Genomic DNA, 27,051 nt, shown 5'->3' with positions numbered 1-27,051 from the left:
TATAATATATGAATTTATTTAATAATAATTATAAAATGTTTAATATGCATATTATTACAATTTGCAGCAAATGATCACAAAATATATGGTGCAATGATTATTAGTAAATCATATAATAAATAAGTATAATGTAAAACGCATAAGCAGAGTCTCTACTGATGTACTAAAAAATTGACATATACATAAAAATAATTTACCTATACATTAATACTACAAATAATCTATAAACCTTATAATTGTGTACTAAATTCCCGGTATACTTGTCCTCGGATGATTATGGTCCTTTCCGTCAGGTGGTGAGTGAAAGAAAATTTACTCCCGGTGGGAATCGCTGTGGTGGTGAGCATAGCGCAGAAAACAAAGAAGGAAAAAAAATAATGAACCACCGAAATTCAACCTATAAAATCAGTTCGGAATCATTTTTAAGTGGTTTGTTAAATTATTAATTTTTCACATCAATTGATATCAATTCTTACATATCAGATCAATACTAATACTACTAATAATAATATACAATGGCTCGTCAATTTTTCGTTGGAGGTAACTTCAAAATGAATGGTACCAAAGAATCCCTTACTTCAATCATTGATAATTTAAATAAGGCTGAATTACCAAGTAATGTTGAAGTTGTTATTGCTCCTCCAGCTCCTTACTTAGGTTTAGCTGTTACTGAAAATAAACAAAAGACTGTTGCTATTTCTGCTCAAAATGTCTTTAATAAAGCTTCTGGTGCTTACACTGGTGAAATTTCTCCAACTCAATTAAAGGATTTAGGTGTTCACTGGACTTTAACTGGTCACTCTGAAAGAAGAACCATTATTAAAGAATCAGATGAATTTATTGCTGAAAAGACTAAATTTGCCTTAGATAATGGTGTTTCTGTTATTTTATGTATTGGTGAAACTTTAGAAGAAAGAAAATCTGGTGTTACTTTAGAAGTTACTGCTAGACAATTAGATGCTGTTTCCAAAATTGTTTCTGATTGGACTAATATTGTTATTGCTTATGAACCAGTTTGGGCTATTGGTACTGGTTTAGCTGCTACTTCTGAAGATGCTCAAGAAACTCATAAAGGTATTAGAGATCACTTAGTTAAAACCATTGGTGCTGAACAAGCTGCTAAGGTTAGAATCTTATATGGTGGATCTGTTAACGGTAAGAATGCTCCAGATTTCAAAGATAAAGCTGATGTTGATGGTTTCTTAGTTGGTGGTGCTTCTTTAAAACCAGAATTTGTTGATATCATTAAGTCTAGATTATAAATAATTTAACTTTCTTATATATACTTATATAATTGATGTTGATATATTTTGAAAAATCGTTTGACTTTGTTCATGAAGACTATTCCATTGTCTAATATTACATATCTTTTTAAATATATCTATTAGATGTTCAAAATATTCATCTGTAGTAATTAAATTGTCTGTATCAGATCCAATTAAATATCGATCAATTGATATATCTGTCTCTATTAAAATTTGATTAGGTTGTAAAACTGAAAGTAATCCTTCTAATAATTGTCTTTTATTATCGGATCCATTTATCCAATTTGAAAATGAAAAATATAATTTTGTATTCTCTTCTCCAAGACTTTTATAATAATTAATCCATCTAATTCCTTGCTCAATTGATCCTGTAAATGAATGTAATAATACGCTTGATAGTTGAGTATATTTAGGAATAGTATCGAATAATGAACCATGAGCTTTAACACAATGAATTGAAACTTGTTTCTTGAGCTTATTAGCCAATTCCAATTGCTTTTCAAATACTATATTTTGATGAGAAATATTAACTTTATGAGGTGATAATTTATTATCACCATCATTTGGATGAAGTTGATTACCATAATAACCGTTTGTAGGGATTCTAAATAATTTATCTAGACCGATTTCTCCAATGCCGTAATTAAATTTAAGTTTATGCTTTTGAATTAAATTTTCTATTAGTTTTAGATGATTATTTAGATCAATTGGATCAGGTAGTATGTCCAATATTTCAGGTGAAGGTGAAGGCGTTAATACTGATTGGTAATGGTTTAACTTAAATTGCTTTAAATCAGTAGTTGAATCTCGATTTATAATTGAGAATAAATGACTATACCATGGATGGACCCCAAAATATGGTACAACTAAATCCTGATTCAATTGATCTAATAACTTATCTAACAATAATATATCTATATGGTTAGTACTCATAATATGGAAATAAGAGGCACGATTATTTAAAGGGAAATCTGAAGAGTTAAATAATGTAGTTAACTTATTAATATCATCTTCAGTACAACTAACATCTAAATGACAATGACTATCACCCAAAGATTTAATTAATTGATAATCAATAGAATCTGTCATTATAGATATTATTTTTGATTAGTAGTGATATCAATATCATTACTGAAGAACTATCAGATACTATAGTAATTACTCTATAAACAAAACCATTATCAATAACAATATTAAGACATTTTGTTTGCAGCTGCCACATCACATGACTTTCCGACTACTTCTATCTCCCCCCGAGCTGAAAGTTTTAGGTTTACGACTCCACCCGCAGACACAAACAAAAATAAATAGACAAAAGCGAGAAGGGCAAAAGCTGGAACATCTTAGTATTATAAGTAGAATTATACTTATTACACTAAAGAGTCTTTTGTTAATATCTGAAACAAGTCAAAAGCTCAATCCAAATCTCAACTCAACTAATCTAGACTTAACTAAACTAGGTAAGCTTGGAAAAGTTCAGTTCAGTTCAGTTCAGTTCAGTTCAGTTCAGTTCTCACTAATTTTACACCGAGCATCGAACAAACTCGACCAGCCCCATCTTTGGTAGTACGTTTGAACGAGATCTAATTCCAATTAATTAATAAATTCCTGTACAATCTAATCCATTCATATATTACGAGTTCAGTTAAATTCATTTCATTGTATAACAATTTGTATTCTATTCAATTCAATTAAATTCAATTTCAATTCAATTCTTTTCAATTCACCCTTTTGTCGTTTGTTAATAACCGTGAATGTCCATTTAAGATACCGCAACTCAACTCGTCGATTAATCGAAAAAGCTTTAATTCCTAAAACAATAATTAAAATCGTGAAAAGAAGCAATAATTAATAAATAACTGATAAATTAATACTTATACATCATACATATATATATATATTCAAATCTAATGTCAGACCTGACTTCAATAACGTTACCTCAATCAGTACCATTTCCTGTAACTGTTACATCAATCTTATGTACAGTAGGTGAAGTTGTACCTAAACATAAAACAATTCTTAAATATAAATATTGGGATTATCAAGATGATCCAAATTCTAAAGATGAAACTCCTCCTAAAATAAGAGTTGAAAGAATAGGTACATTTGAAAGTCCTATTGAAGGAGAAGTTCAAAGAATTAATATATCTGTTCAAGAAGAAATTCCTCATAGTGGGATTGAATTATGTTCAATAAAGGAGCCTTGTCTTCATACAGTTCAATATGGAGGTTTATGTGCACTTTGTGGAAAAGCAGTTGAAGATGAAAAAGATTATTCTGGTTATACTTATGAAGATAGAGCAACAATTTCAATGTCTTATGATAATACTGGATTAAAAATTAGTCTTGATGAAGCAGCTAAAATTGAACAAAATAGTACTGATAGATTAACAAAAGAAAAGAAATTAATTTTAGTAGTAGATCTTGATCAAACTGTTATTCATGCAACTGTTGATCCAACGGTTGGTGAATGGCAACAAGATCCAACTAATCCAAATTATCCTGCAGTTAAAGATGTTAAAACTTTTGTACTAGAAGAAGAGCCTTTAGTTCCACCTGGTTGGACAGGACCAAAACTTGCTCCAACAAAATGTTGGTATTATGTTAAAGTAAGACCAGGATTATCTGAATTTTTACAAGAAGTTTCAAAACTTTATGAATTACATATTTATACTATGGCAACAAGAAATTATGCATTAGCAATTGCCAATATAATTGATCCAGATGGGAAATATTTTGGTGATAGGATTCTTAGTCGAGATGAAAGTGGTTCATTAACTCATAAAAATTTAAAACGATTATTTCCAGTAGATCAATCTATGGTAGCAATTATTGATGATAGAGGTGATGTATGGCAATGGGAAAGTAATTTAATTAAAGTTGTACCGTATGATTTCTTTGTAGGTATTGGTGATATAAATTCGAGCTTTTTACCTAAAAAGAATGGTCAATTAACTGGTCCAACTAAAAAGAGAAAATCAATTGCAATATTAGAAGCTGAACAAGAAAAAATCATTTATGAAGAAATTAATAATGGAGTTTCACCTAAAGAAACTGTCAGTGGATCAACTAATAATAATGAAATTGATAATAATAATAATAATAATAATAATAAAGATATTGAAAATAATGAAGAAATTGATGCTATTAATGTTGATGATGATATACCAATCGATGAAGAAATTGAAAATCCTCTGCCAGTTGAACGTATGCTTGAATTAGGTGGTGGAGAAGGTAATACTAGTTTATTAATGGAACAATCCTTAACTCGAAGTCATTCTATTGAACAACAACAACAAGATCGTCCTTTAGCTAAGTTACAACATACTTTAGAAAAAATGCATCATCATGATCATGATATTCATTCTAGATCAAGTTCACCTGATGGATCATCTGGAGAAGAAGAAGATGAGGATGAAGAAGAAGAAGATAATTTATTATATGATGATGATAATGAATTATTATCACTTAAAAAGGTCTTGGTTAATATTCATGATGAATATTATAGATTATTTGAACAACAAAAATCAATTGAAATAGTTGATGAATCAAATAAACCAAGTTTAACAAAAATAATTCCATCAATGAAAAGTTCATGCCTTAAAGGTATTACTATATTATTTTCAGGTATAATTCCTTTGGGTATTAATATAGAATCAGCAGATATTGTTATCTGGTGTAAACAATTTGGAGTTAATGTGGTTAATGAAGTAATACCTGAAGTTACTCATGTTGTTAGTCGTGATCCTGCTACTGGTCAAGGTCCAACTTTTAAAACAAGAGTTGCCAATAAAATTTTACCGAATGTTAAAATAGTTAATCCTGATTGGTTATTTGATTGTTTAAGTTCATGGGAGAAAGTTAATGAAGATGATTATTTAATTTCAACAGCAGATGAAAAACAATGGACTGTTAAAAGTGGAGATATTGAAAAGTATCAAGCAGCTATAGCACGTCAACGTCAAAAATTATCAAATAAGGCAATAGCTGAACAAGAAAGGCCAAGGTTTGATTCTATAAGTTCTCTCGAAGATTATGATCTTGAGGATGCCAGACAAGAAGTTGAAGACTTTTTGGCTGGAATTAGTGATGATGATGATGACGATGACGAAGATGATGACGAAGATGAAGATGAAGAAGTTGGAAAAAGCACGGATATTTCCACCAATGGTACTGGTAGCAAACAAAAGAAAAAAGAAAAGGATGAAGAAGATGAGGAAGAGGAGGAAGAGGAGGTATCAAAATCAGGGGGATCAAGCTTCATTCAAGGTCTTTACAAATCCAAAAAGAGACAATTGGAAAAACCCGAAGAATTTGATGATGATGATGAAGCAGGCAATGATACGCGAGGTGGAGATTCTGATTATGATCGTACCAATGGAGATACATCATTCAAAAAACAAAAGATTGATGAAACTTTTGAAGCTGGTCATGAGTCTAAAGAGGAAGAGGAACAAGATCTTGACGAGCTTGAAAAGGAATTACTTGATGGTTTTGATGATTTAGAAGAATAAACTACTTACTATTTAACTTGTGTATAATATGTACTAATAACAATACATATTGTGTATGTATATAAAAGTAAAAGTATCATTTAATTAAGGTTAGGGACCAGCCCCGTTGGTGGTTGTGATTCTTTCCCCTGAAATCAGTGCGACCCTTGTTCTTATTTTTTTTAGCCTAGGCAACGAGGGGCAGCGACAAGCCGCTTATGCTGATGCTGCTGCGCAGACATTTACTCACTAAACCAACCAAGCAACAGAAAAAAAAACGTCACTATAAGCTGAGCCTCTCGGCCCGTCACTAACTAATATAAATTATGTAAACAAAAAAATGGCGCGCAAGACATTTTTTTTACCAGCCATTTCTTATTATAGTAACTGCCCCATAAGGCCCAATTAGGTTCCAGTAACCAGCTCCATTGAGCGATGATTGATCTATTCTGATCCCATTTTGATCCCATTCTGATTTTGTAGCACTTGTCCGGATCATAACTTGACCGAAAGGGTAATACATTAGTAAGTGTATAAATATCCAACTGATTCCCTAAGCTTTATATAGTTGTATTTTCTTAGCTTTTTTATTCTTCTTCCCCAACCGAAATATTTTAACTTTCAACACTTTAATTCACGAATTGATTGATTGATTCTTTCTTCAATTCATTAACGTATCAATTTCAAATTTCAAATATCAATTACATATAATGTTTAAAATATTCCGATTTGTTTTAATCATCTTTTCACTTGCATGTACAGTTCTTTCAATATTTGCATTGACTGGATCATATGCTAATAAATCTTATTTAACTAATACTTATTTGTTAAATTTTCATTTAACTCATGCCAATTTAAGTGCTATAATTGATACAAGTGGTATAAGTAAAAGAGATCTTTCATATTCTGCTTCTGATATTGGAAATGTCCTTCAAGATGCAACTGTAACTCCAGGACAAATTCAACAAATTCAAACTACTATTAATAATATTGTTTCAACTTTTACTTATTCTGAATTAGGTCTTGCTGATGTATATCAAATTGGTTATTGGGGTTATTGTAAAGGGTATGTTCTTAAAGAAGAAACTTACTCTGGATCTGGTGCTGTAGGAAATGTTTTAAAATCATTTGATAATTCTCAAGTTAATTATACTTGGTGTTCATCACCAACTCCTGCATTTGCTTTTGATCCTCTTGAAATCTTTAAGACAGAAATTGGTAATAAAATTAATAATACTATTCAAGGAGCTAATCCATTTGGTTTCGTAGTTCTTAATCAAGAAGCTTCAAGTTCTTTACAAGTTTTATTAGATAATATTAATTGGGATACTTTGAATTTACCAGGTGATTTAAAGAAAGATCTTTCTTTACTTCAAAATTTAACTAAGGCTTCCTTTGGTATAATTCTTGCTGTTGCTGTTTTATCATTTGTATCCGTACTTCTTCAATTTTTAGGTTGTTGTTTCTCACCTGATAACTGTTGTCTTTCATTTTTAAATTTCATTTATGAATTTATTATCTTTATTTTAGCTATTATTAGTGCTGCTTTTGCTACTGGAGTTTACTACTATGTTAGAAGAGAAGTTAATAATAATACTGTCCAATATGGTATTAAATCATTTTTATCAATTAACTTTTATGCATTCTTATGGGCCGCCGTGGTGGCTGCATTACTTGTGGTAATATTCAACCTATTAGGTCATTGTTGTGGATTATTCGGTACTGGTCGTAGAAGATACAGAGCTGTTCCACCTCCTGCTGCCTATGAACATGAATTCAAAGGTGAAATGTAAACTTCATCATATATATTCCTTTCTACTTAATCCTCATTATTTACTCTTCTCACGTGTGTTTTACTTCTACCTACTTTAGTTATTATTTATTTATTTAGGACTTAATATTCATTAGTCAATTTGTTGGTATAACTCATTTTTTGCAGCTTCTACTGTAGTAATGTATCCATTAGCTGTCGTGCGCATACGCCCAAAAAAAACCAATAGGCAAATAAATATTTCACTGCACTGAGATTAGGCCCTAATGAGCCATAATACAGAGTTAAACAAACAACCATAAATAGTTAAAAATGATATGTTCTATTTCAGGAGATGTGGCTACTGATCCCGTAGTGTCCACTAAAAGTGGAGCTATATTTGAAAGAAAACATATTATCAATTATATATCAACTAGTGGTACCGATCCTATTAATGATGAACCACTTACTGAACAAGATTTAGTATCTATAAAATCATCAGTTTCAACAATTATACCGCCTAAATTACCTACTTCAACATCTATTCCATCTATGCTTTCTAGTTTTCAAAATGAATGGGATGCAATTGCTTTGGAAGTTTTCACTCTACGTAAACAACTTTTCAAAGCTAAGCAAGAGTTAAGTGCGGCACTTTATCACCATGATGCAGCCGTTCGAGTAGCAGCTAATGCTATAAGAGAAAGGGATGAGGCTAAATTGGCTCTTCAACAACTTTCGGAATCTATAGGTAAAGGTGAAGCACTTGTTATTAATAATGGAACAAATAATGGGAATGGTAATGGTAATGGCAATGGAATTCATCATGAAGATTACGATATCCCTGTACAAGAAATAACTAATGCCCGAGATGAGCTTCTAAAATTACATAAAACTCAAAAGCCTTCATTATCAATTAAACCAGACCAACAAATATCTATTGATTTATCATCTTCTTGTACATTTCCATTTAAAAAGATATCACATATTTTCTTTAATCCAGTTTCAAAAATCATTTACTTGGGAACTAATACGGGAACAATTGCATCATATAATTTAAATGAACCAGAAAATCAACTTTCAAAATATACACCAGCAAAGACCCTGGTATCATCCATTAATCTTGTATCTTTAGACGATGATTCTACTACAAATTATCCAATTATAGCTTATAAAAATAAAATTATTGTAGATAATAATAAAGTGCAATTTAATAATAATCATGGATCTTTAATATCACATATTTTAGTTCATCCTTCATTAAAAAATTTATTTATTACTTTAAGTAATGATAATACTTGGTCAATGCATGATGTTACTAAATCTCCAGATCAATCGTTAATTTATTCATCTACTAAATTTGATAATCGTATACTTTCAGGTGATATACATATAGATGGTGCACTTCTTAGTATTGGAAATGATGAAGGTCAAGTAAAAATTATTGATTTAACTAATGGAAATCTTATAACAGAATTTGAAGTCGCATTTAAAAATGTTATCCATAATAAATTTGCTTTAAATGGATATTGGTTAATAGCTTTATCAAAGGATGATGATTCTAGTGCTATTAATATAATGGATTTGAGAAAAGCAACTATAACTCATACCATTGAAGGTGAAGGTAGAAACTTGGAAGGTTTTACAATAGATCCATCTTCATCATTATTACTCACTTACACGACAGAAAATAAGGTTCAACTTCATAGATATATAAAAAAATCAAAATCTTGGAATACTTTTATCACAGAATTTGAATTACCAAATGATAAAGGTAATATCAAACAAATCCAAATAGATACAGATATAAATGATGAAGCCTTTATTTTTAATAATGAAGTCAAATTCTTTGTAATTACTGATAAATCTTCCTTATTGAAATTTCAATTACTGTATAATTAGCATACATACATAGTTAACAATTGAGACAATTTTTTTTCCACTACCGAAATTCTCTGAACCAAACCTTTACCCCAGATGTTTTTAATGAGCAGACAAACATGTCTTCACATAACGTAGATAAAAGTAAAATAGATAGATTGGTTGAACAATGGATTGCTATTGATGTTAATCCTGAATCAATTCAAGAAATCAAACAATTACAGTCTGACCAGCAGTATGAGATACTCGATAAGAAATTATCTAATCGAATATCATTTGGAACGGCTGGATTAAGATCATCTATGGAGTCGGGGTTTGCTCATATGAATGATGTTACGGTTTTACAAGCTGCTCAAGGGTTAATTGAATATTTAATTGACCAAAATAATGATAATAATAAAGAAGTATCAATTGTTGTGGGGTATGATCATCGATTTAATTCTCAAAGATTTGCTGAACTTACTGCTAGTGTGGCAATAACTAAAGGTGTTAAAGTATATTATTTAGGTTCAATTACTAAATTATCAGAAGAATCATTGAAACTTTCAACTACAAGTTATCCCACTACTTCTGAATCGGATCATGGATATGTTCACACTCCATTGGTTCCCTTTGCAATCGATACTTTTAAAGCATCAGCTGGTGTTATGGTAACTGCATCTCATAATCCAGCTCAGGACAATGGATACAAAGTATATTTATAGTAATGGATGTCAAATCATACCTCCAATTGATCATGGAATTGCAACCAGTATTGAAAATAATCTACAACCATGGTCAAATGAAGTTTGGGATGTGACTAAGAATTTCCAAATTGGAATCAATAACCAATTGTTAAAGAGTTATAAATCTGAAATTCAACAGAAGTATGAAATAGTAGTTAAAGATTTATTAATTACTCAAGCTAATTTAAACTTTAAATTCGTATATACTCCAATGCATGGAGTGGGATTGGAAATTCTTGAAAAGACTTTAAAACATTTCAATAATCCTCAATATAAAGTAGTTGAAGAACAAGCTATACCTGATCCAACATTCCGGACAGTCAAATTCCCTAATCCAGAAGAAAAGGGAGCTTTGGATTTAGCCATAAGTACGGCCAATAATCTTGGATATTCATTAGTCATTGCTAGTGATCCCGATGCAGATCGATTCAGTGCTGCATTTAAATCTAAATCAGGGAAATGGAGACAATTAACAGGGAATGAAATAGGTTTCTTGTTTGCTTTATATTTTGTAGAAGAAATTATACCTAATAAGGCTAAATTTGACAATACATATTTATTAAATTCAACTGTTTCTTCACAAATCTTACAAGCTATGGCTGATTATCATGGATTTCATTTTCAAGATACATTAACTGGATTCAAATGGATAGGTAATAAAGCAATTGACTTAAAAAATGAAGGTTATTATGTTCCTTTTGGATATGAAGAAGCTATTGGATTTATGTTTAATGTAGTTAATGATAAAGATGGAATTTCTAGTGCCGTTATATTTTTACAGCTTTATAATGCTTGGTTTTCAAAGGGAAATAACAATATAGAAGATAAATTAGAAGAAGGTTATGCCAAATATGGATGGTTTAAAGAATGTAATGGTTACTATAAAGTTCAAGAATTATCTCAAACCAAAGAGATTTTCGAAACAATTAGATTATCATTTTCTCCTCAACGTTATCCAAAGTCAATAGGGGATTTTGAAGTAATAAGCTGGAGAGATTTAACCATTGGATATGATTCGACTACTTCAGATAATGTACCCAATTTACCAACTGATCCTACTTCACAAATGATAACGGCAGTATTAAAATTAGCAAAACAAGATAAAAATAATACTGATCAAGTTAGATTTACATGTCGTGGATCAGGAACTGAACCTAAATTAAAAGTTTATATTGAAGGTAAGTCCAATATTTCAGAAGTAGTTGCAATTGAATTGGCTCACAAGTGTTGGCAGACTTTAAGGACCACATGGTTTAAACCTGAACAAAATAATTTACAAGAGACTGTATAGATAAACAGAGTTAGAATATATATATATATATATATATAGAAAAAAAAGTATGTTTTCAATTGTCGTATATCAGTATAGTAAAAGTAGATATGGTAAAAGTAAATTGACAGCCTTTAATAATAATCCTCATGGTGCCTTTATGTTTTGCGCTTCTACCTTAATCAGACATTCCATGCCCTTAATAGGCAAGTGGAAGTGTCTGTCGTTTGTTACGAAAAAAGTAACACGAAGTTGAGAAAAAAAAATGTATGAGGATCAGAAATTGTTCAACACCAAACAAAGCGCATTACGGGATTTAAACCTCTAACGGCTACGTAGAGTGCTTATAGATATAGCTGATTAAAATGGTAATAGACAGCTACGGCAAGAAGTCCGATTTACCCATGTAAGTATTTTAATGATATTTAGTTTTTTTTTCGGTTCCACGGTGTCAAAGCTTCAATTTCAGGTACATGTACATGGCTTTGAGCCCGTGAGGCTAGGCTACGAATAACGAAAGATTAAGTAATACTAACAATTGTTTATAGACATAATAAATATAAACCTCGGAAATTCAATAGGAGGCTATGGGTTAATCGGATATTGATAGCTTCAGTATCATTTTTAGTGATATGGGTATTGTTTTTTAGGTCATCATCATCATCATCATCATCATCCCATCCTCAACCAACTCAAGTAACAAAATCTAATGAAGATGACTATGAATTATATACAGCCACAAAAGATGGAATTGTCAAACAAGATATTGGTGGTCAAGGTCAAGGGCAAGCTCCAGCTAAAGCTCAAGGTGGTGAAGGTGTTGATGTAGATGGTGAAATTCAACCTACCGTGTCTACTGAAGATGTCCTCATTGACCCAGATGTAGCTGATAAATTATATAAAGAGTCAGTTGAGTATTATGACTTGAATGATTATAGAGGGTCAGCTCTTGGCTTTGATAATGGTGATGTTGTATTATTCCTTATGCCTTTAAGAAATGCCGAGAATGTTTTACCAATGGCCTTTTATAATTTAATGAATTTAACCTATGATCATTCATTAATTGATATTGCATTTTTAGTTTCCGATTGTTCACCAGATGACAAAACTTTGGAAACTGTATTTGAATATTCTGTGGCATTACAAAATGGTACATTGGTTGATAAATTACAACAAGAAGAAGAAGAAAAAAATAGTCGTTCAGTTCAGGGTTCTAACGACTTATATCAAAATTATATGGATCAAAACTATATGGAAGGAGTTCGTAAAGCATATAAACATCCTGAAGAACATCATAAAGGCTATAGAAAACCTTTCCGTTCAGTATCAATTTATAAAAAAGATTTTGGACAAATTATTGGTCAAGGTTTTAGTGATAGACATGCCGTTAAAGTTCAAGGAATTCGTCGTAAATTAATGGGAAGGGCGAGAAATTGGTTAACATCAAATGCATTACAAGCTTATCATTCATGGGTTTATTGGAGAGATGTTGATATTGAAACTTGTCCTGGTAATGTAATTGAAGAATTAATGCAACATGATTATGATGTTATGGTACCTAATGTTTGGAGACCATTACCAACATTTTTAGGTAATGAACAACCATATGATTTAAATTCATGGATTGAATCTGAACCTGCTCTTGAATTAGCTAAAACTTTAGATGAAGATGATGTTATTGTTGAAGGTTATGCTGAATATCCAACTTGGAGAGCTCATTTAGCATATCTTAGAGATCCAAATGGAAATCCTCGAGAAGTAGTTGATCTTGATGGAGTTGGAGGTGTATCTATTTTAGCCAGAGCACAAATTTTCCGTCAAGGTGTTCATTTCCCAGCATTCACCTTTTTAAATCATGCTGAAACTGAAGCCTTTGGGAAAATGGCTAAACAAATGGGATTTAAAGTTGGAGGGTTACCTCATTATACAATTTGGCATATCTATGAACCAAGTGAAGATGATCTTAAACAAATTGCAAAATTAGAAAGAAAGAAGAGACGTCAAAAAGGTAGAAAAATTTAATACCCATAACATTCAGCTCAGCATAAACAATAGATAACCCATTCTAAAATATATCTCATTATTTATACTTTATTATCATAATGTTCTTACTTTTCAATTCTTTTCTTTTTAAGAAATACTTTGTATAATAGTTACCCATATATATATATATCTACCATATTTCTGCTAATTATATGTACAAATATAGTAACCAAAAAATAATAGTTAAAAAGTAATAATTACACTTTGACATCAAATTCAACTTATGTAAAATATAGTTAAATTTTATTTTCGTCAGTAGGAAGGCAGGTTTTGTAATCCATACTTAATCGTTTGATTAAGCTCAGAGATTGTTCACATCCATTTTATTCATCATGATAAATAAAATTATATCTTTTAGACACTGGCTCAAATCGAACCTCCGCCCACAATTTTGTTCAAATGGGATATTTTCAAACGTCCATACAAATCCGAACAAATTAAGTGCGGACGACTTGGACACAGCATACAAAGATACCAAAACCTCAGGTGGCCAACAGTTGAAGATTGGCCATAATCACGATACAAAACTCACGTTTTTCGTCGGCACGTGATCTGACTCGTGCGTGCGCATGTGAATTTCACGTGTCTTATCCCATATCAAATTCCACAACCACTTTCCTTGAATGTCACATAATCGCCTGGTAGTTAGTTTCTAGCTATTTATAAAGCAATCTTAAGGATGATTATATCTATTTCTATTAGTTTTAGTAAGAATTTCAAGTTCATTCTACTAATTTTTATAGCCTAATACAGAGTGTACTCATTTATTTCATACTTGGTAGATCCACAATTGATCCAATGCTCTAATCGGTAGAGTCAAAGAAATATAAACATAAAAATAAACATAAACATAAACATAAACATCAACAAAATCATAATTTATACAAGTAATGCAGTTCATGGGTTACACCATTACATATAGATGGCACATAGCTTAACTCAATGCATGAGGTTGTTGTGGTATGTCATATATAGAAATAGAATAGTTGTGATTAATCCAACTGATATATAACTTAAAAACTTTACTTTAAAGCATATTATCATTCTGAAAAATAGACAAGAAAATATCGTGCGTAATATACGTTGTGGAATAGCGTTGTAGAATAAAAATAGAATATGTTGCAGTTTTAACAACCAATAGCTAATTTGAGTTATTTTTTGCAATAAAGTTTATTAAAAAGTGAAATGGAGGATCTCAGGAACAATTGTTATAGATACTGTATTTCAAAAGATCTCTTATTATATAACCAGGTACATTATCTTGGCAGAGATACAAGGAGCTTATAACCATTATTTTAGATTATGGTTTCCTACATGTAAATAACGTTAATCTTGATACATATCTTCTAATAGCTGGACAGCAAACAAACCAAGATAAGATGTAAGAAAAGATAAACATTATTCGGTTAGAGTTGAAGTAGTAAGAAAATCACCCTATGAAGACATTTTAAATTATTAAGTACTATAAGCTAACTGATAGATAAACTGTGAGTAGTTACGATAGATACACTACCAATTTGATTCTATTTAAAGCCAGCAAAGCAAGCTTACAGAATAATACGATTTCACCAGTATTAGAACAATGAAATTATGCTCGCAATTGCGGCTAAATTGTATTGTTTTGTGAAAGTCGGTGCATTAAACAAAGGTGCGAAATATTTTGATTTATCTCAATGAGGGAATTCTCGTCTATCAGATAGTGTATCAGTACTTCTTAATAACAAAACATTATTGCTCACGAAGCTGAGTATACATAAGTTCCACGCACTTATATTATCTCACGAATAGTTGTCATTGTTTATCGGTATGTGTGAATCTGTCGTGTCCGTTTCTGGTATAATTATGATTATTATTAATTAGTATTATTTAATTACGATAATTATTATGAACGAATGAAATTTGTTCACTATGGATCAAATTCACAAGTGTTAGATATAAAATCAAATCAACTTGAAGTACCTTAACCCTGATGATCTATTACTCTCCCCCCCAAATGGATCCGAAGGACCCCCCAGCCGAAGCACGAAGTACACACGCGTTTATTGCAAAAATTAATATCAATAAACCATGTCGTACAAAAATAAGTTGAGTTAAAAATCAAATCAAAATAGACTCACAAAATCGCAAAAAAATGGAAAAAATGGAAAAAATGTAATTTTTCACAACACAATCGCCCAATGAGGAAATATGCTGTCGGTAGTGAAATCTTTTTATAGGACAGCTCGTAGTATAACCTTCTTACATAACCTGTATATGTACTCCAGTACTATACTGGGCTTTATTAGAATAATAATAATAAAAAAAAAATTAACTTGTATTATCTCACTCACATCTCTCTTTAACGAATTGTGTCCAAATAGAAATAGTCTAATTCAAAGTGGTACCTTATTTATGGTTTAATCTAATTTTTATTTGATCTTGGCCTATTACATTCTTGTAACCTTTTTACTTGTCTTTAAGTCATTGTGCTGTCCTTCATTCTTCTCTCGCCTCCTCATCTTGGTTTTGTACTAGTGTTCATCGTCTTTAGACTAATTTGAAAACAAGTCAAACCACGTACTTTTTCATAAAAGTCCACTGCAATCCTGTTGACTTCATCAAATATTATTACTAACTTTTCATTTTCATTTTAATAGATCTCCTCCCATATTCATTAAGAAAATTTATTCAACTATTAAGTATCCTCATTCAATTTCATTTTAGTTTCTATCTTTATATTCCATATTGCATCCATAATCTTAATAGATTATATTCATTAATATCTTTATAGCATGAAAGTAATTGGCATAATAGCTTCTGCACTTTACTATGCATCTATCACATCAGCATTATGGCCAGTTAAAGATTTCAGAGTAAATGATATTAATGAATTATCTAAATTATCTATAACTCCAAAAAAGAAAATCCTGATAGGTTATAAAGATCAAACAGTACTTTCAAATAATGATAATCAAGATAATAAAAATGCACCTATTATCGAATTAGGAAATGATGTTCAAATGCTTCTAACTGATGTTGATAATTCTATTTATTACTTACTCACCACAATAGTTGATACTTCAACTAATTATGAAGAACAATTTTCTTTATTATTAGATACTGGAAGTGCAGTATCTTGGTTATATAATCAATCATGTATTCAAAATGGTTGTAATAAACCAAATATTAATAAATTTGATGATTATTCTAAACCTTTAAAAATGGGTACTACATTTGAATTATTATATACTGGTGAAGAAGTATCTGGTAATACACTTTCATTAATTGATAATGGTCTTGATATTATCTTTGGAAATGATTTAACTTTTGGAAATATTTCTATTGGAATAACTAATGATTCTCCTGAAATGTTTGATGGTTATAATATTAGTGGATTACTATCTTCAGCTGATTCAAGAAATTTAGTTCGTCAATTTTATGTTGATCAAGTTATTGATCAACAAGTATTTTCATTATTTTTAATTTCAAACGATCAAAATTATAATATTAATACAACTACTGATAATTTACCTGATGGATTTGGTGGTTTAATTATTTTTGGTTCAAAGGCTTTAGATTTACAATCTAATTTTACAAATTCAGCTGAGATTCATTATACAAATTTATTACCAAATGATAATTCATATTGGTTAATTAATATTTCTAATATTCAAATTTCAGATTCTTATAATCAAATATCTAATTTTAATTCTTCAACTTTTTCTACCCAAAGAGAAGCTATTATAGACACTGGAACTACAGGGATGGTTTTCCCTGTTGATGATGCAAATATCATTCATCAACAATTATTTAATGGGAATTATATTACTGATAATCAAGGTAATTATGCATTCCCTTGTAATGCTTCATCATCAGCTGAAATAATCTTTACAATTGGTAATTCTCAATTAAATTTATCAGCATCAAATTTTATGGGTGAACCTTATACTACTGCATCATTAGAAGGTTATTGTGCATCTAAAATTCAAGGTATTAATGATTATCAATATTGGGTTCTTGGAGCTGCATTTCTTAATAAATTTTATACTATATTTGATTTATCAAATCAACAATTAGGGTTTGCTCAATTAAGTATTGATTCATTTAAAATTGAGAATCCTTCACCAATTCAGATTCAATCTCAATCTGAAACTCAATCTGAATCTGAAACTCAATCAGATTCTACCACATCTTCTATTCCTTCAACATTGACTACATCAAAATCTACTCATTTATCATCAACTTCAACATCTGCCTCCAATTCAAGTAATTCCTCATCTGATAGAAAAGGTAATGGAGCGTTTAAATATGAATCATTTATTCCACTCCATATGTTATTAGCTGCTCTTATTATTTGTATAATACTTTAAGGTATTCATTCATTCATTCATTCATTCTTTCTTTCTTCATTGTCATTGTTTATTATTCATTCTTCATCATTCATTACTAATATTACCCTTTCATTCTTTCATTTTCATTTTCATTTTCATTTTCATTCTTCTGCATATATAGACTTGGTTTATATCATTAGTTAAAATTTGTTTTATTTACTTCATTTCATTTTTGTATCTAAGTATTTAATATATTTAATATATTTAATTTATTTAATTTATTTAGCCTATGTAATAACTACTAACCAACTTAATACAGAGTACATTAATCCAACAGGATACATTGCTAATAATACTCTTCCTGGTAAAACTCCTGAACATTTTAAGCTCATTAATCCAGCATAAATACTCCAAATATTTAAAATTACTAATATTGCTAATCGTAATAATTTCCATTTTATAACTAAAGCACTAATTAATGCTCCTACAACAATAGGGAACATTGAATAACCTGCTGCACTTATAGCCGACATAAAGGAAATAGTTCCACCTAATAATTGAATATTTAATCCAATTACAATAAAAAATATCCAAATAAATGAAAATGATCCAGAAAATACCAGATTAGTTTGTTGATTAGGAGCAGAAACTCCTAAAGTTACTGAATAAACTAAGGAAAAGATTAATGGACCCCATAAATCCCAATCTAAATTACCTTGATTAATTAATTCACTAGATTCAATTCCAGTTCCAGTTTCTTCTTCATCAGCATCATGAGATACAGATATTCTTCTATTAGCAATTATCAGATCAGGTAATCTAATTCCATTAGTAGCAGCAAAATCTACAAGTCTCAGTTGTTGAGTTTTAGCCAATTGAGCCAATTGATAAGGCCAAACAACTATAGCTAATCTTTTACCTATTTGAAATAAATCTCTCTTTAATGTTTCTAATATAGGTTCATCTAATGTTTCACCTCCATTATATTGACGTTCACGTACTGAATTATTAGCTGGTAAATTAGCAGATGAAGTAAATGGAGCAAATGTAGAGGATAAATCAACTTTAGGAGTAAATCCAAATTGACTGAATATATTACCAGATCCTGAATTACTACTACTATTATTAGTATTAGTATTATTATTATTATTATTACTACTTGAACTTTGACTTCCATAAGTATTGGTATTACTAGCCAGTTTAGGCTTTGGAGTAGGTGTCTCTTCGAAATCTTCGTCGGGTATTATGAATTCATCTACATCGGGTGTTGTTCCCGAGGAGCTTGTATTCCATTCGTTGGCTGACATAGTTTATTTGTTAATTGATAGTGACTTGGTGTCCTAATACTTAGTACTGGGAGATTCTTTATAGTAGTTTGGATGTTTGGATGTTTTGTAGTTGTACTGTACTATATCAAAATTTAGGGCTAAGCCCATCACGTGCACGGACTTATAAATCAAAGTTTTAACTAATAAACTAATACTAATAAACTAATAATAATATATATTAATTGTAGAGACTTATCTAATGAATAATTGAAATATATATGACTTATGATTTCTATGCATTTTTAGTATATGGATCAAAAGGAGTTGATTCCCTAATGACTCGAGCTGGAACACCAGCAACCACAGTGTAAGCAGGTACATCCTTAGAGACTACAGCTCCAGCAGCTATAACTGCACCATCTCCAACAACTATTCCAGGAAGTATTATGGCATTAGATCCAATCCATACATTATTTCCAATAGTTATAGGTTTAGAATATTCAACTCCTTCATATCTTAATTGAGGATCAGTAGGATGAGTAGCAGTTGTAAATGTAACATTAGGACCTACTAAGACATTATCACCAATAGTAATTAAACAACAATCTAAAAATGTTATATTAAAATTACCATAGAATGATTTCCCAATAATAGTATTAAAACCATAATCAACATTGAATGGAGGTTCAAGATAAATATCATCATGAATCTTACCAAAGATAGTAGATAAGTAGTCAGACCGAGCTTGACGATGCCTTTTCAAATCAAATCCATAATCTTTCATTCGAACATTGGCATAATCAAGTGCTAATTCATGGGCAAGAGTTCTTCTTGTGGTCAACTCATCATCAAAACAATTATATGGAGCACTCAGAATCATCTTATCATATTCAATGGTCTTAGGGAGATTTTTCAAGTTTGATCTGACATATTTGACCAATTCCTCATTGATCCCAGTAGTCATGGTTGCTTTATAGTTATTTTATGGCTTATATAGTATATATTCTTCTTATTTAATGCTTAAATCAGTATGTTTATATAGTTTTTCAGATTTAGCTCACAATTAGTGAAATATATTTCTAGCTATCACTTCCCCATTGGGAAGTGTCCCCGCGATTCTCCACCTTTACGGGAAAATTACTTAAAAGGAATAGTCTAACATATATTCTATTAAAGAACTATTTCACTATATAGTTAAAGAAACTAATCATCAAAATTGTTCCAAGGTGGGTTAGCAAATCTCTTAGTTCCGAAAGTTTCATTAATCTTATTTAAAGCTTCAAAATCTTCAGTAGTTAAAGTAAACGTGTCTAAATTAGCAATAATTCTTGAATCAGTTACAGATTTTGGTAATACAACCGTACCTCTTTGAATAGCCCATGAAATTAATACACTTGTTGGAGTTACACCATTCTTTTCAGCAATTTTAGAAACAACTTCATTTTTAACTAATGGAGCATTAGTTGAACCTAAAGGAGAATAAGCTTCAATTAAGATACCTTTCTTTTTAAGATATTCAGTTAATTCTGGTTGAATTAAAAATGGATGAGCTTCAATTTGATTAACAGCTGGAATAACATCAACTTCTGGATCACTTAATAATTTTTCTAATTTCTTTACTGTAAAATTTGAAACTCCAATTGATTTAGCCTTACCAGATTTATAAATTTTTTGAACTTCCTTATAAGTATCAACAAAATCCCAATCATCAAAAGGTTTTTTAGAGACTGGATCGGTTGAAACAGGCCAATGAACTAAATATAAATCAACATAATCAACATCTAATTTCTTTAAAGATTCTTCAAAAGCTTGAGCCACTCTTTTATGATCTTCATTAGTTAATTTAGTTGTAATAAATACTTCATCTCTTGGTACACCTGAATCTTTTACACCTTGACCAACTTCACCTTCATTTTGATAACCAGCAGCAGTATCAATATGTCTATAACCATTTTCAATGGCAACTTTAGTAGCATTATGAGCAGCACCCTTTTCACTAGCTTGCCAAGTACCTAAACCAATGGCAGGGATTTTAACTCCATTATTTAAAGTGAATACAGTAGTGTTTTTAGTTAATTTAGTCATATTATAACTATAAATTTAATTTATTTAATTTATTTAATTTATTTAAATTTATTAAATATATACAAATACAAATCCAATTAATACTAATGGTTATCCAATTGGGAACTCACGTATTTATATTGAAAAATGTTATATACGTGTGGCTACTGCGTGGACTGTGGGGGAGTCAGACCAGTAAAGTTCAATTGACACAGTCGGAGTAAGCCACAAAATTTGCGACAGGTTTGGAGGATGACAAATTATGTTTGTAGTTTAAGTACCTTAATTGCGGAGGGCTTACCGATTAAGGGTTGAGGTTGAGCAAGAGGTTAAATTCTCGCAATATTTATCCCCACTTTAGTGTCGTACTATATTATAGTAATTATAGTAATTATAATAATATATTATTATTATGTATTATAGTTATAAAATAGTATCTAACTGTACAATAGTTACAAAACAGTATATTATTATTATACTACTGTATACTATGTTATTATACTACTGTATACTATGTTATTATACTATATTATTATACTATATTATTATATTATTATACTATACTATTATATATTATTATACTATATTATTATATTATTATACTATACTATTATATATTATACTACTATACTATTATATACTATACTAATATTTTCTATAAATACATTATTATTTTATCGCTTAAACTTAAATAATCCATGCTTCTTTTTACCATTAGTACCATCTGAATTTATACTAGCAGATGATTGTGTAGTACTTAATTTAGTTGACTCAAGTGATGAATCATCAGCATCCTTCTTTTTAGAAGATGTTAAATGAAATAATCCATGATGCTTTTTACTTGATGTAGAAGCAATTGATGGAGTTGGAGAACTATGATGATGTTCACTTAATTTAGTTGTACTACTTGAAAATAATTTACCTCTCTTTTTAGCTTCTTTATTATGTGATGGATATACTTCAGTTTTAGCTCGAACTTTATTAAATCTCTTTTCAAAATCTTTATCTGATTTTTGAGTTTTAAATGGTGTTAATCCACTAATACCTCTAAAACTTGTATTAGATTTAATCTTTTCAAGTGATGGATTATTTCTTAATGATCCAATAGTATTTAATGATGATTGAGATCCTGAAGGTTTTAAATCAATTCCAGAATGGGAAGGACTTATAGCAGTTAATGCTTCAATTAATGGACCTGAATTTCTTGATCCTGATAATGAACTAATTTGTGATAATCCATCTTCTGGAGGTATCAGAATTGATCTTTGAGATATTGGTCGAGGACTTGAAGTTGGAATAATATGACTTTGATTATTATTTTGATTCTCATACTTTTCCTTTAATTTTTCAATTCTTTCTTCAATATCAATTTTACATTCTTGTAAATTTTTATTCATTAATCGAACATTTGCGGCTCTTAACATTAATTTTAAATCAGTGACAATGGCAGCTGATTCATAAATTAAATCAATTACATAATCAGATGGAACTTCAGAATCAGGTAATACCAATTGTTCAAGAGTTAATCTTGCAGCTTTATCCTTTTCATCATCTCCATCATTAACTCCTGATCCTGATCCTGAACCTTGAGGAAATTCATTATAAATTGCATGAGATCTATCAAATACAGATTTTGATCTTGGTCCAACTCCTGAAGTGGGGATTTCCGGTGCATTAAGAAATCCTAATTCAAATTCATCTTCTTCTGAAGCAAATTTTCTATCTGAAGATTCATCAGTTGAATCTGTTTCTTCTTTACTTATAGATTCAACTATTTCTTTTGATTTTGGTGATTCTTCTACTTCTACTTCTTCTTCTCCTTCATTTTCAGTAATTACATCATTTAATGATGCTCGACGAGATATAGTAGCCACTGATTTTTTTCTTTTAGGTCCTCCTAAAGATATAACTGATGCTTTATTAATATTAGAAGTTTTCTTTAATAAAGCTATATCTAAATATCCATCATCAACTGTATCCATAAATCCTTCATATTCATCTAAGGGAAATTTAAATTCTGGATCTAATGTAGTATTTGTCATATCTAAAAGTTTAAAGAATTTTCTCTTTAATTTATTACCTTGTCTAATTATATAAGCTTCTTTTCTTCCAATAATTCCAAATAAAACTTCACTAATTAAATCATATAATAATGGAACTTTAAAGAATTTTGCAATTGCTAAATTATCTAATGCTGTTGGAGATAATAACCATTTATTCCCCACTTGTCCAGTATATAAATATTCACAAAATGCTTTAATAGTTATAGTTGAAAATGGGACATATAATTTTCGAGGAATTAATGAAGGTTCCATTTTAAATTTATCACTATCTAAATTATCAAAATTTAATAAAGCATTATCAAATATTCCACTTTGAATATTTTCATCATGTTCTGAAATATTAGATTCAGAATATTCATCTTCATAACTATCTTTACCAGAAGAAATTCCTGAAAATTGATCAGAATGGATAGTTGATATTGATGGATTTTTATGAGGTCCTTGATCTCTATCTCTATCTCGATCTCCAGAAATTATTGCTGGATCTCCTAATTTTGGTTTACTAATACTAGGTCTTAAATTTGGAATGGTTGAAGCATTTAAATCTCCTGATCCAATCATTGTTCCACTACCACCTTGAGCTGATAATGAAGCTCGAGGTGATGCATAAGGAGAATCCTTAGGAGATTTAGATAAGGGAATATTTCGAAGTGCAGTTAATGTATGAATTAATGAAGCTCGAGGTGAATTATAATCTTGAGAATTCTTTCGAGATGAAACTCTAAATGATGTATTACTTGGAATAGCCGGGATTTGATCCACTGGTAAAGGTAATTGAGGAGGGATATCTTGTAATTGAGATGCTAATAATGAATTACTTGAAGAATATGAACTAACAGAACTTTTTCTAGTACTTACCAGATGAGGATCAACGGCTGAAAAACTGGCTAAAAGAGGAGGTCTATCTGAATTATCATCTTCAAGTTCATTACCTTCATGATCATCATTTAATGGTAAAGAAGTTTCTTCAGTAGAGGGAGCCAATGGAGGTCCATTATCATCATTTTGATTTTGATTTTGAATTTGAATTTGAATTTGTTCATTCTTTTCAAGATTTATTGATGATGAAGTAGGAGAATCTTGAAAGGGGATTCTAAATTGTGGTGCATCCTTTGTAGTGGATGTTGGAGGTACTGGAATAGATAAATACAATTTATCCTTTGAACTTTCATCACGAGATGAATTCGAATCTCCTGAAGCTGAATCATTTAATGGAGAATTAGTTGATTCTGATAATTTAAGTTTTGTTGGTGAATCTCCTGTACTAGAAGATGTACTTGCACCTCCTGTACTTTTAGAAGTTCTTAATCTTCCTTTATCTTCATTAAAGATTCCTGAAGCTTGATCTGCTTCAAATTTAGCTACTGCTTGTATATAACCTCGAGCAAGTAATTTTATAAAATAACTACCCCATCTTTCCATAAGAACAATTAAAGTTACGGGGATTCTATCTCCAGTACATGATACTAATTCAAAATCTGATATTAAATCTCCATATCTATCAAAGGCATTTCTACCTAAAGTTATAGCAGCTGGAGGGAATACGGCTCTAATATTAGTAAAATTAATTTTAGGAGCAGCATAATGAACATATTCACTAAATGATATAGTAGTAGGAGATGTAGCTCCACTACTTTGAGATAAATTAGATATTCTTCTACCTTTAGATCCATTAATTCCATTATTAGAAGTTTCAATATCTGATAATTCATCATAATTATCATTATCATTATCATTATCATCATCATCTTCATCAAATTCATCTTCACTAATATCTTCAATTGATGAACTACTACTTGTACCTTCATCAGTAGGTATTTCATCACCTGTCTTACCTGAAGAAAAAGAATTTCGAGATATTCTTCGAAGAAATCTTTTACCAACTTGATGATGTTCACTGGCTAATTCTGAACTGGCAAGAATATTTGTTATTGGTAAACTTACAGTAATCATTACTGTAAAAAATCTTATACTACTAGTAGTTCTTGAAGTTAAATAATTCCCAAGTAATACAACTTTATGATGAGATTGCCAAGCAAATCCTCCCCAAAATCTATGAGATCCATAATCATGATTACAAAATACATTTAATCTTGACCATTTACCTGTTGGTTTATTATATATAAAAATTGAAATATCAAAATCTCCTGGTAAAAATCCCGTTATAACAATATTTTGTCCAAATAAACCTCCAGTAGGATATTTTAAATTAAATGGAACTGTTTGAAGTAATGGACTTCTTTCTTTAGATTTATCATGTTTTAATATTTTCTTTTTATGAACTGGTAAAGGTCTAGCCGATTTTATATGTTTACCTAATTTAAATGATAATAAAGGATTATGTAAAGAATTTTTACCTGATTGATCTTTAGATGGAGCATAAACAATAATTGATTCTTCTGGTATTGAAGTTATATTAACTTCATTTAATTTACCAGAAGGTTTTGATTCTTTACGATTTGTAATTGAATTTGAATTTGAATTGGGAGTTGGTGGAGGTTGAGCTTGAGGAGATGATGAATGATGTTCAATTTCTTCACTAAAACTTAAAATCATACCATCTAAGAAATCGACATTTAAATGATGATCAGCATTAGATATAACATAATCAAGTCCAAGATGTTCATCTTTAATTTCACTACCTGAACTTGTCTTTAAATAAATTGGTTGAGATCCAACATATTTCTTTTCTACTAAATCAAACATTAAATTATCATAAATTGATTTTGAATTAGAATCTTTACCTCCAGCAATAAATATTCCAAAATGATCTTTACGATTAACAAATGAAAGACTAGTTATTGGAGTCATTTTATGATTATATCTTGGACTAGGGATTGTTGGATCATTTTCATAACCATTACCATCATGAAGTAAAGTCCAAACTTTTGTTTCTAAATTAAATTGCCATAAATCATTTATAGGAATTAATGATTCAGAAAGATCATTACCATTAAGTATTAATCCTCCAAATAAATATAAACAATTATTTATACAACATATTTGATGCAGTAATCTTGGTTTAGGTCTTAAAATATCTTTATTATTATTAAAATCAACTCTTGTCCAAGTTCTTTCAATTAAACTAAGATAAAATAATTCTCCTGAAAGATATTTTTCAATTGTTTTATATTTAGATGTTGAAGTTGATACTTTATCATAAAAAGTATTTTGAATTTCTTCAATTGTCCAATTATAAATTTCAAGTCCAATAGTTAATCCTCCAAAGGTTAATACTAATGAATTATATAATGTAGATGCAGATCCAGTCCGAACATTTAAATTAAGTCTTTCATCCTTTTCTGTTGGTGGTAATTGTAAATTATAACAAGCACTTGATGCTGGAATTAAGGTAGTCATGATATATATATATATATTGAATTTACCACATAGGTTAGTGAAGGAGTATTACAATTGTGGTAGTATTAGTGGGTGTATGATGGGATTAGGGAATTTGTTAAATTGAGAGTAGGGAGAAATAGTGAAAAACTCAACCTACAAAATAGTGAGATATTGTAATTAAATTAGTGTTAGGGAGAAATGGCTTCGGTAGTGATTGATATTTAGCGATGATAGCGGAAGCTACAAAATTTTTGCCTAGTGCGGGTGGGGATGATACAGAAGAGTGTAGTGGGTGAGTAGCGATTGTGAATATAGTACACTACTAGTTAGAATAATAGTGTAAGATTAGTGTAGTATGTTAAGAGTGATGTGTTGTAGTAGAGTATAGTAAGAGTTTAGTAGGTATAGAGTAAGTGTAGTGTGATTGAACAATATAGTACACTAGACAATAGTGAATAATTCTATATATAGTCACTAGAAAATGCACTAAAGAATACAATGCAAGTATTATTGGTGGTCGTGTAAATTATACTAGTATAATAGTATAATAGTATAATACTCCAGTTTCTATACTATCGTA

At 30.1% G+C, this 27,051-nt stretch overlaps 12 protein-coding genes across 12 annotated transcripts; 7 read left to right on the top strand and 5 right to left on the bottom strand. All coding sequences in view use genetic code 12, as the record gives it.

Annotated features, from left to right (window-relative positions):
- The first annotated feature begins 95 nt into the window (after window positions 1–95).
- On the top strand, window positions 96–1,274 carry TPI1 (triose-phosphate isomerase). Its single transcript, XM_064883574.1, has one exon. It carries the CDS (start codon window positions 516–518, stop codon window positions 1,260–1,262), a length of 747 nt encoding a protein of 248 aa, XP_064741791.1. The 5' UTR covers window positions 96–515; the 3' UTR covers window positions 1,263–1,274.
- On the bottom strand, window positions 1,275–2,469 carry RJT21DRAFT_17603 (putative endodeoxyribonuclease). Its single transcript, XM_064883573.1, has one exon. It carries the CDS (start codon window positions 2,352–2,354, stop codon window positions 1,287–1,289), a length of 1,068 nt encoding a protein of 355 aa, XP_064741790.1. The 5' UTR covers window positions 2,355–2,469; the 3' UTR covers window positions 1,275–1,286.
- Window positions 2,470–2,754: 285 nt separating this feature from the next.
- Window positions 2,755–5,840, top strand: RJT21DRAFT_118154 (protein serine/threonine phosphatase). The gene has a single exon (XM_064880957.1). It carries the CDS (start codon window positions 3,176–3,178, stop codon window positions 5,777–5,779), a length of 2,604 nt encoding a protein of 867 aa, XP_064741789.1. The 5' UTR covers window positions 2,755–3,175; the 3' UTR covers window positions 5,780–5,840.
- Window positions 5,841–6,242: 402 nt separating this feature from the next.
- On the top strand, window positions 6,243–7,763 carry RJT21DRAFT_118152 (uncharacterized protein). Its single transcript, XM_064880956.1, has one exon. It carries the CDS (start codon window positions 6,469–6,471, stop codon window positions 7,549–7,551), a length of 1,083 nt encoding a protein of 360 aa, XP_064741788.1. The 5' UTR covers window positions 6,243–6,468; the 3' UTR covers window positions 7,552–7,763.
- RJT21DRAFT_17597 (E3 ubiquitin-protein ligase) lies at window positions 7,697–9,466 on the top strand. The gene has a single exon (XM_064883572.1). The coding sequence runs from the start codon at window positions 7,842–7,844 to the stop codon at window positions 9,405–9,407; it is 1,566 nt and encodes a 521-aa protein (XP_064741787.1). The 5' UTR covers window positions 7,697–7,841; the 3' UTR covers window positions 9,408–9,466.
- Window positions 9,467–9,688: 222 nt separating this feature from the next.
- On the top strand, window positions 9,689–11,447 carry RJT21DRAFT_134330 (phosphoribomutase; the record flags this gene model as incomplete). Its single annotated transcript, XM_064883228.1, has 2 exons — window positions 9,689–9,880; window positions 10,059–11,447. 2 exons carry the CDS (start codon window positions 9,689–9,691, stop codon window positions 11,400–11,402), a joined length of 1,536 nt encoding a protein of 511 aa, XP_064741786.1. The 3' UTR covers window positions 11,403–11,447.
- Window positions 11,448–11,676: 229 nt separating this feature from the next.
- Window positions 11,677–13,580, top strand: VAN1 (Van1p). The gene is made up of 2 exons (XM_064883571.1): window positions 11,677–11,787; window positions 11,930–13,580. The coding sequence occupies exons 1-2, from the start codon at window positions 11,747–11,749 to the stop codon at window positions 13,401–13,403; spliced, it is 1,515 nt and encodes a 504-aa protein (XP_064741785.1). The 5' UTR covers window positions 11,677–11,746; the 3' UTR covers window positions 13,404–13,580.
- Window positions 13,581–15,745: 2,165 nt separating this feature from the next.
- Window positions 15,746–17,900, top strand: RJT21DRAFT_118147 (pepsin-like aspartic protease). The gene has a single exon (XM_064880955.1). The coding sequence runs from the start codon at window positions 16,196–16,198 to the stop codon at window positions 17,771–17,773; it is 1,578 nt and encodes a 525-aa protein (XP_064741784.1). The 5' UTR covers window positions 15,746–16,195; the 3' UTR covers window positions 17,774–17,900.
- A 95-nt stretch (window positions 17,901–17,995) lies between these two features.
- RJT21DRAFT_118146 (uncharacterized protein) lies at window positions 17,996–19,092 on the bottom strand. Its single transcript, XM_064880954.1, has one exon. It carries the CDS (start codon window positions 19,039–19,041, stop codon window positions 18,022–18,024), a length of 1,020 nt encoding a protein of 339 aa, XP_064741783.1. The 5' UTR covers window positions 19,042–19,092; the 3' UTR covers window positions 17,996–18,021.
- Window positions 19,093–19,141: 49 nt separating this feature from the next.
- On the bottom strand, window positions 19,142–20,088 carry RJT21DRAFT_118145 (acetyltransferase). Its single transcript, XM_064880953.1, has one exon. The coding sequence runs from the start codon at window positions 19,964–19,966 to the stop codon at window positions 19,295–19,297; it is 672 nt and encodes a 223-aa protein (XP_064741782.1). The 5' UTR covers window positions 19,967–20,088; the 3' UTR covers window positions 19,142–19,294.
- A 57-nt stretch (window positions 20,089–20,145) lies between these two features.
- On the bottom strand, window positions 20,146–21,129 carry RJT21DRAFT_118144 (aldo/keto reductase). The gene has a single exon (XM_064880952.1). The coding sequence runs from the start codon at window positions 21,085–21,087 to the stop codon at window positions 20,206–20,208; it is 882 nt and encodes a 293-aa protein (XP_064741781.1). The 5' UTR covers window positions 21,088–21,129; the 3' UTR covers window positions 20,146–20,205.
- Window positions 21,130–21,668: 539 nt separating this feature from the next.
- Window positions 21,669–26,710, bottom strand: MDS3 (Mds3p). Its single transcript, XM_064883570.1, has one exon. The coding sequence runs from the start codon at window positions 26,487–26,489 to the stop codon at window positions 21,741–21,743; it is 4,749 nt and encodes a 1,582-aa protein (XP_064741780.1). The 5' UTR covers window positions 26,490–26,710; the 3' UTR covers window positions 21,669–21,740.
- Window positions 26,711–27,051: the final 341 nt, after the last annotated feature.

This window comes from Scheffersomyces amazonensis (assembly GCF_036850825.1).
Source record: "Scheffersomyces amazonensis strain UFMG-HMD-26.3 chromosome Unknown RJT21scaffold_1, whole genome shotgun sequence".
NCBI lineage: Eukaryota > Fungi > Ascomycota > Pichiomycetes > Serinales > Debaryomycetaceae > Scheffersomyces > Scheffersomyces amazonensis.
Note: the sequence above shows the minus strand (reverse complement) of the source record. Positions and strands in the feature narration are given on the sequence as shown.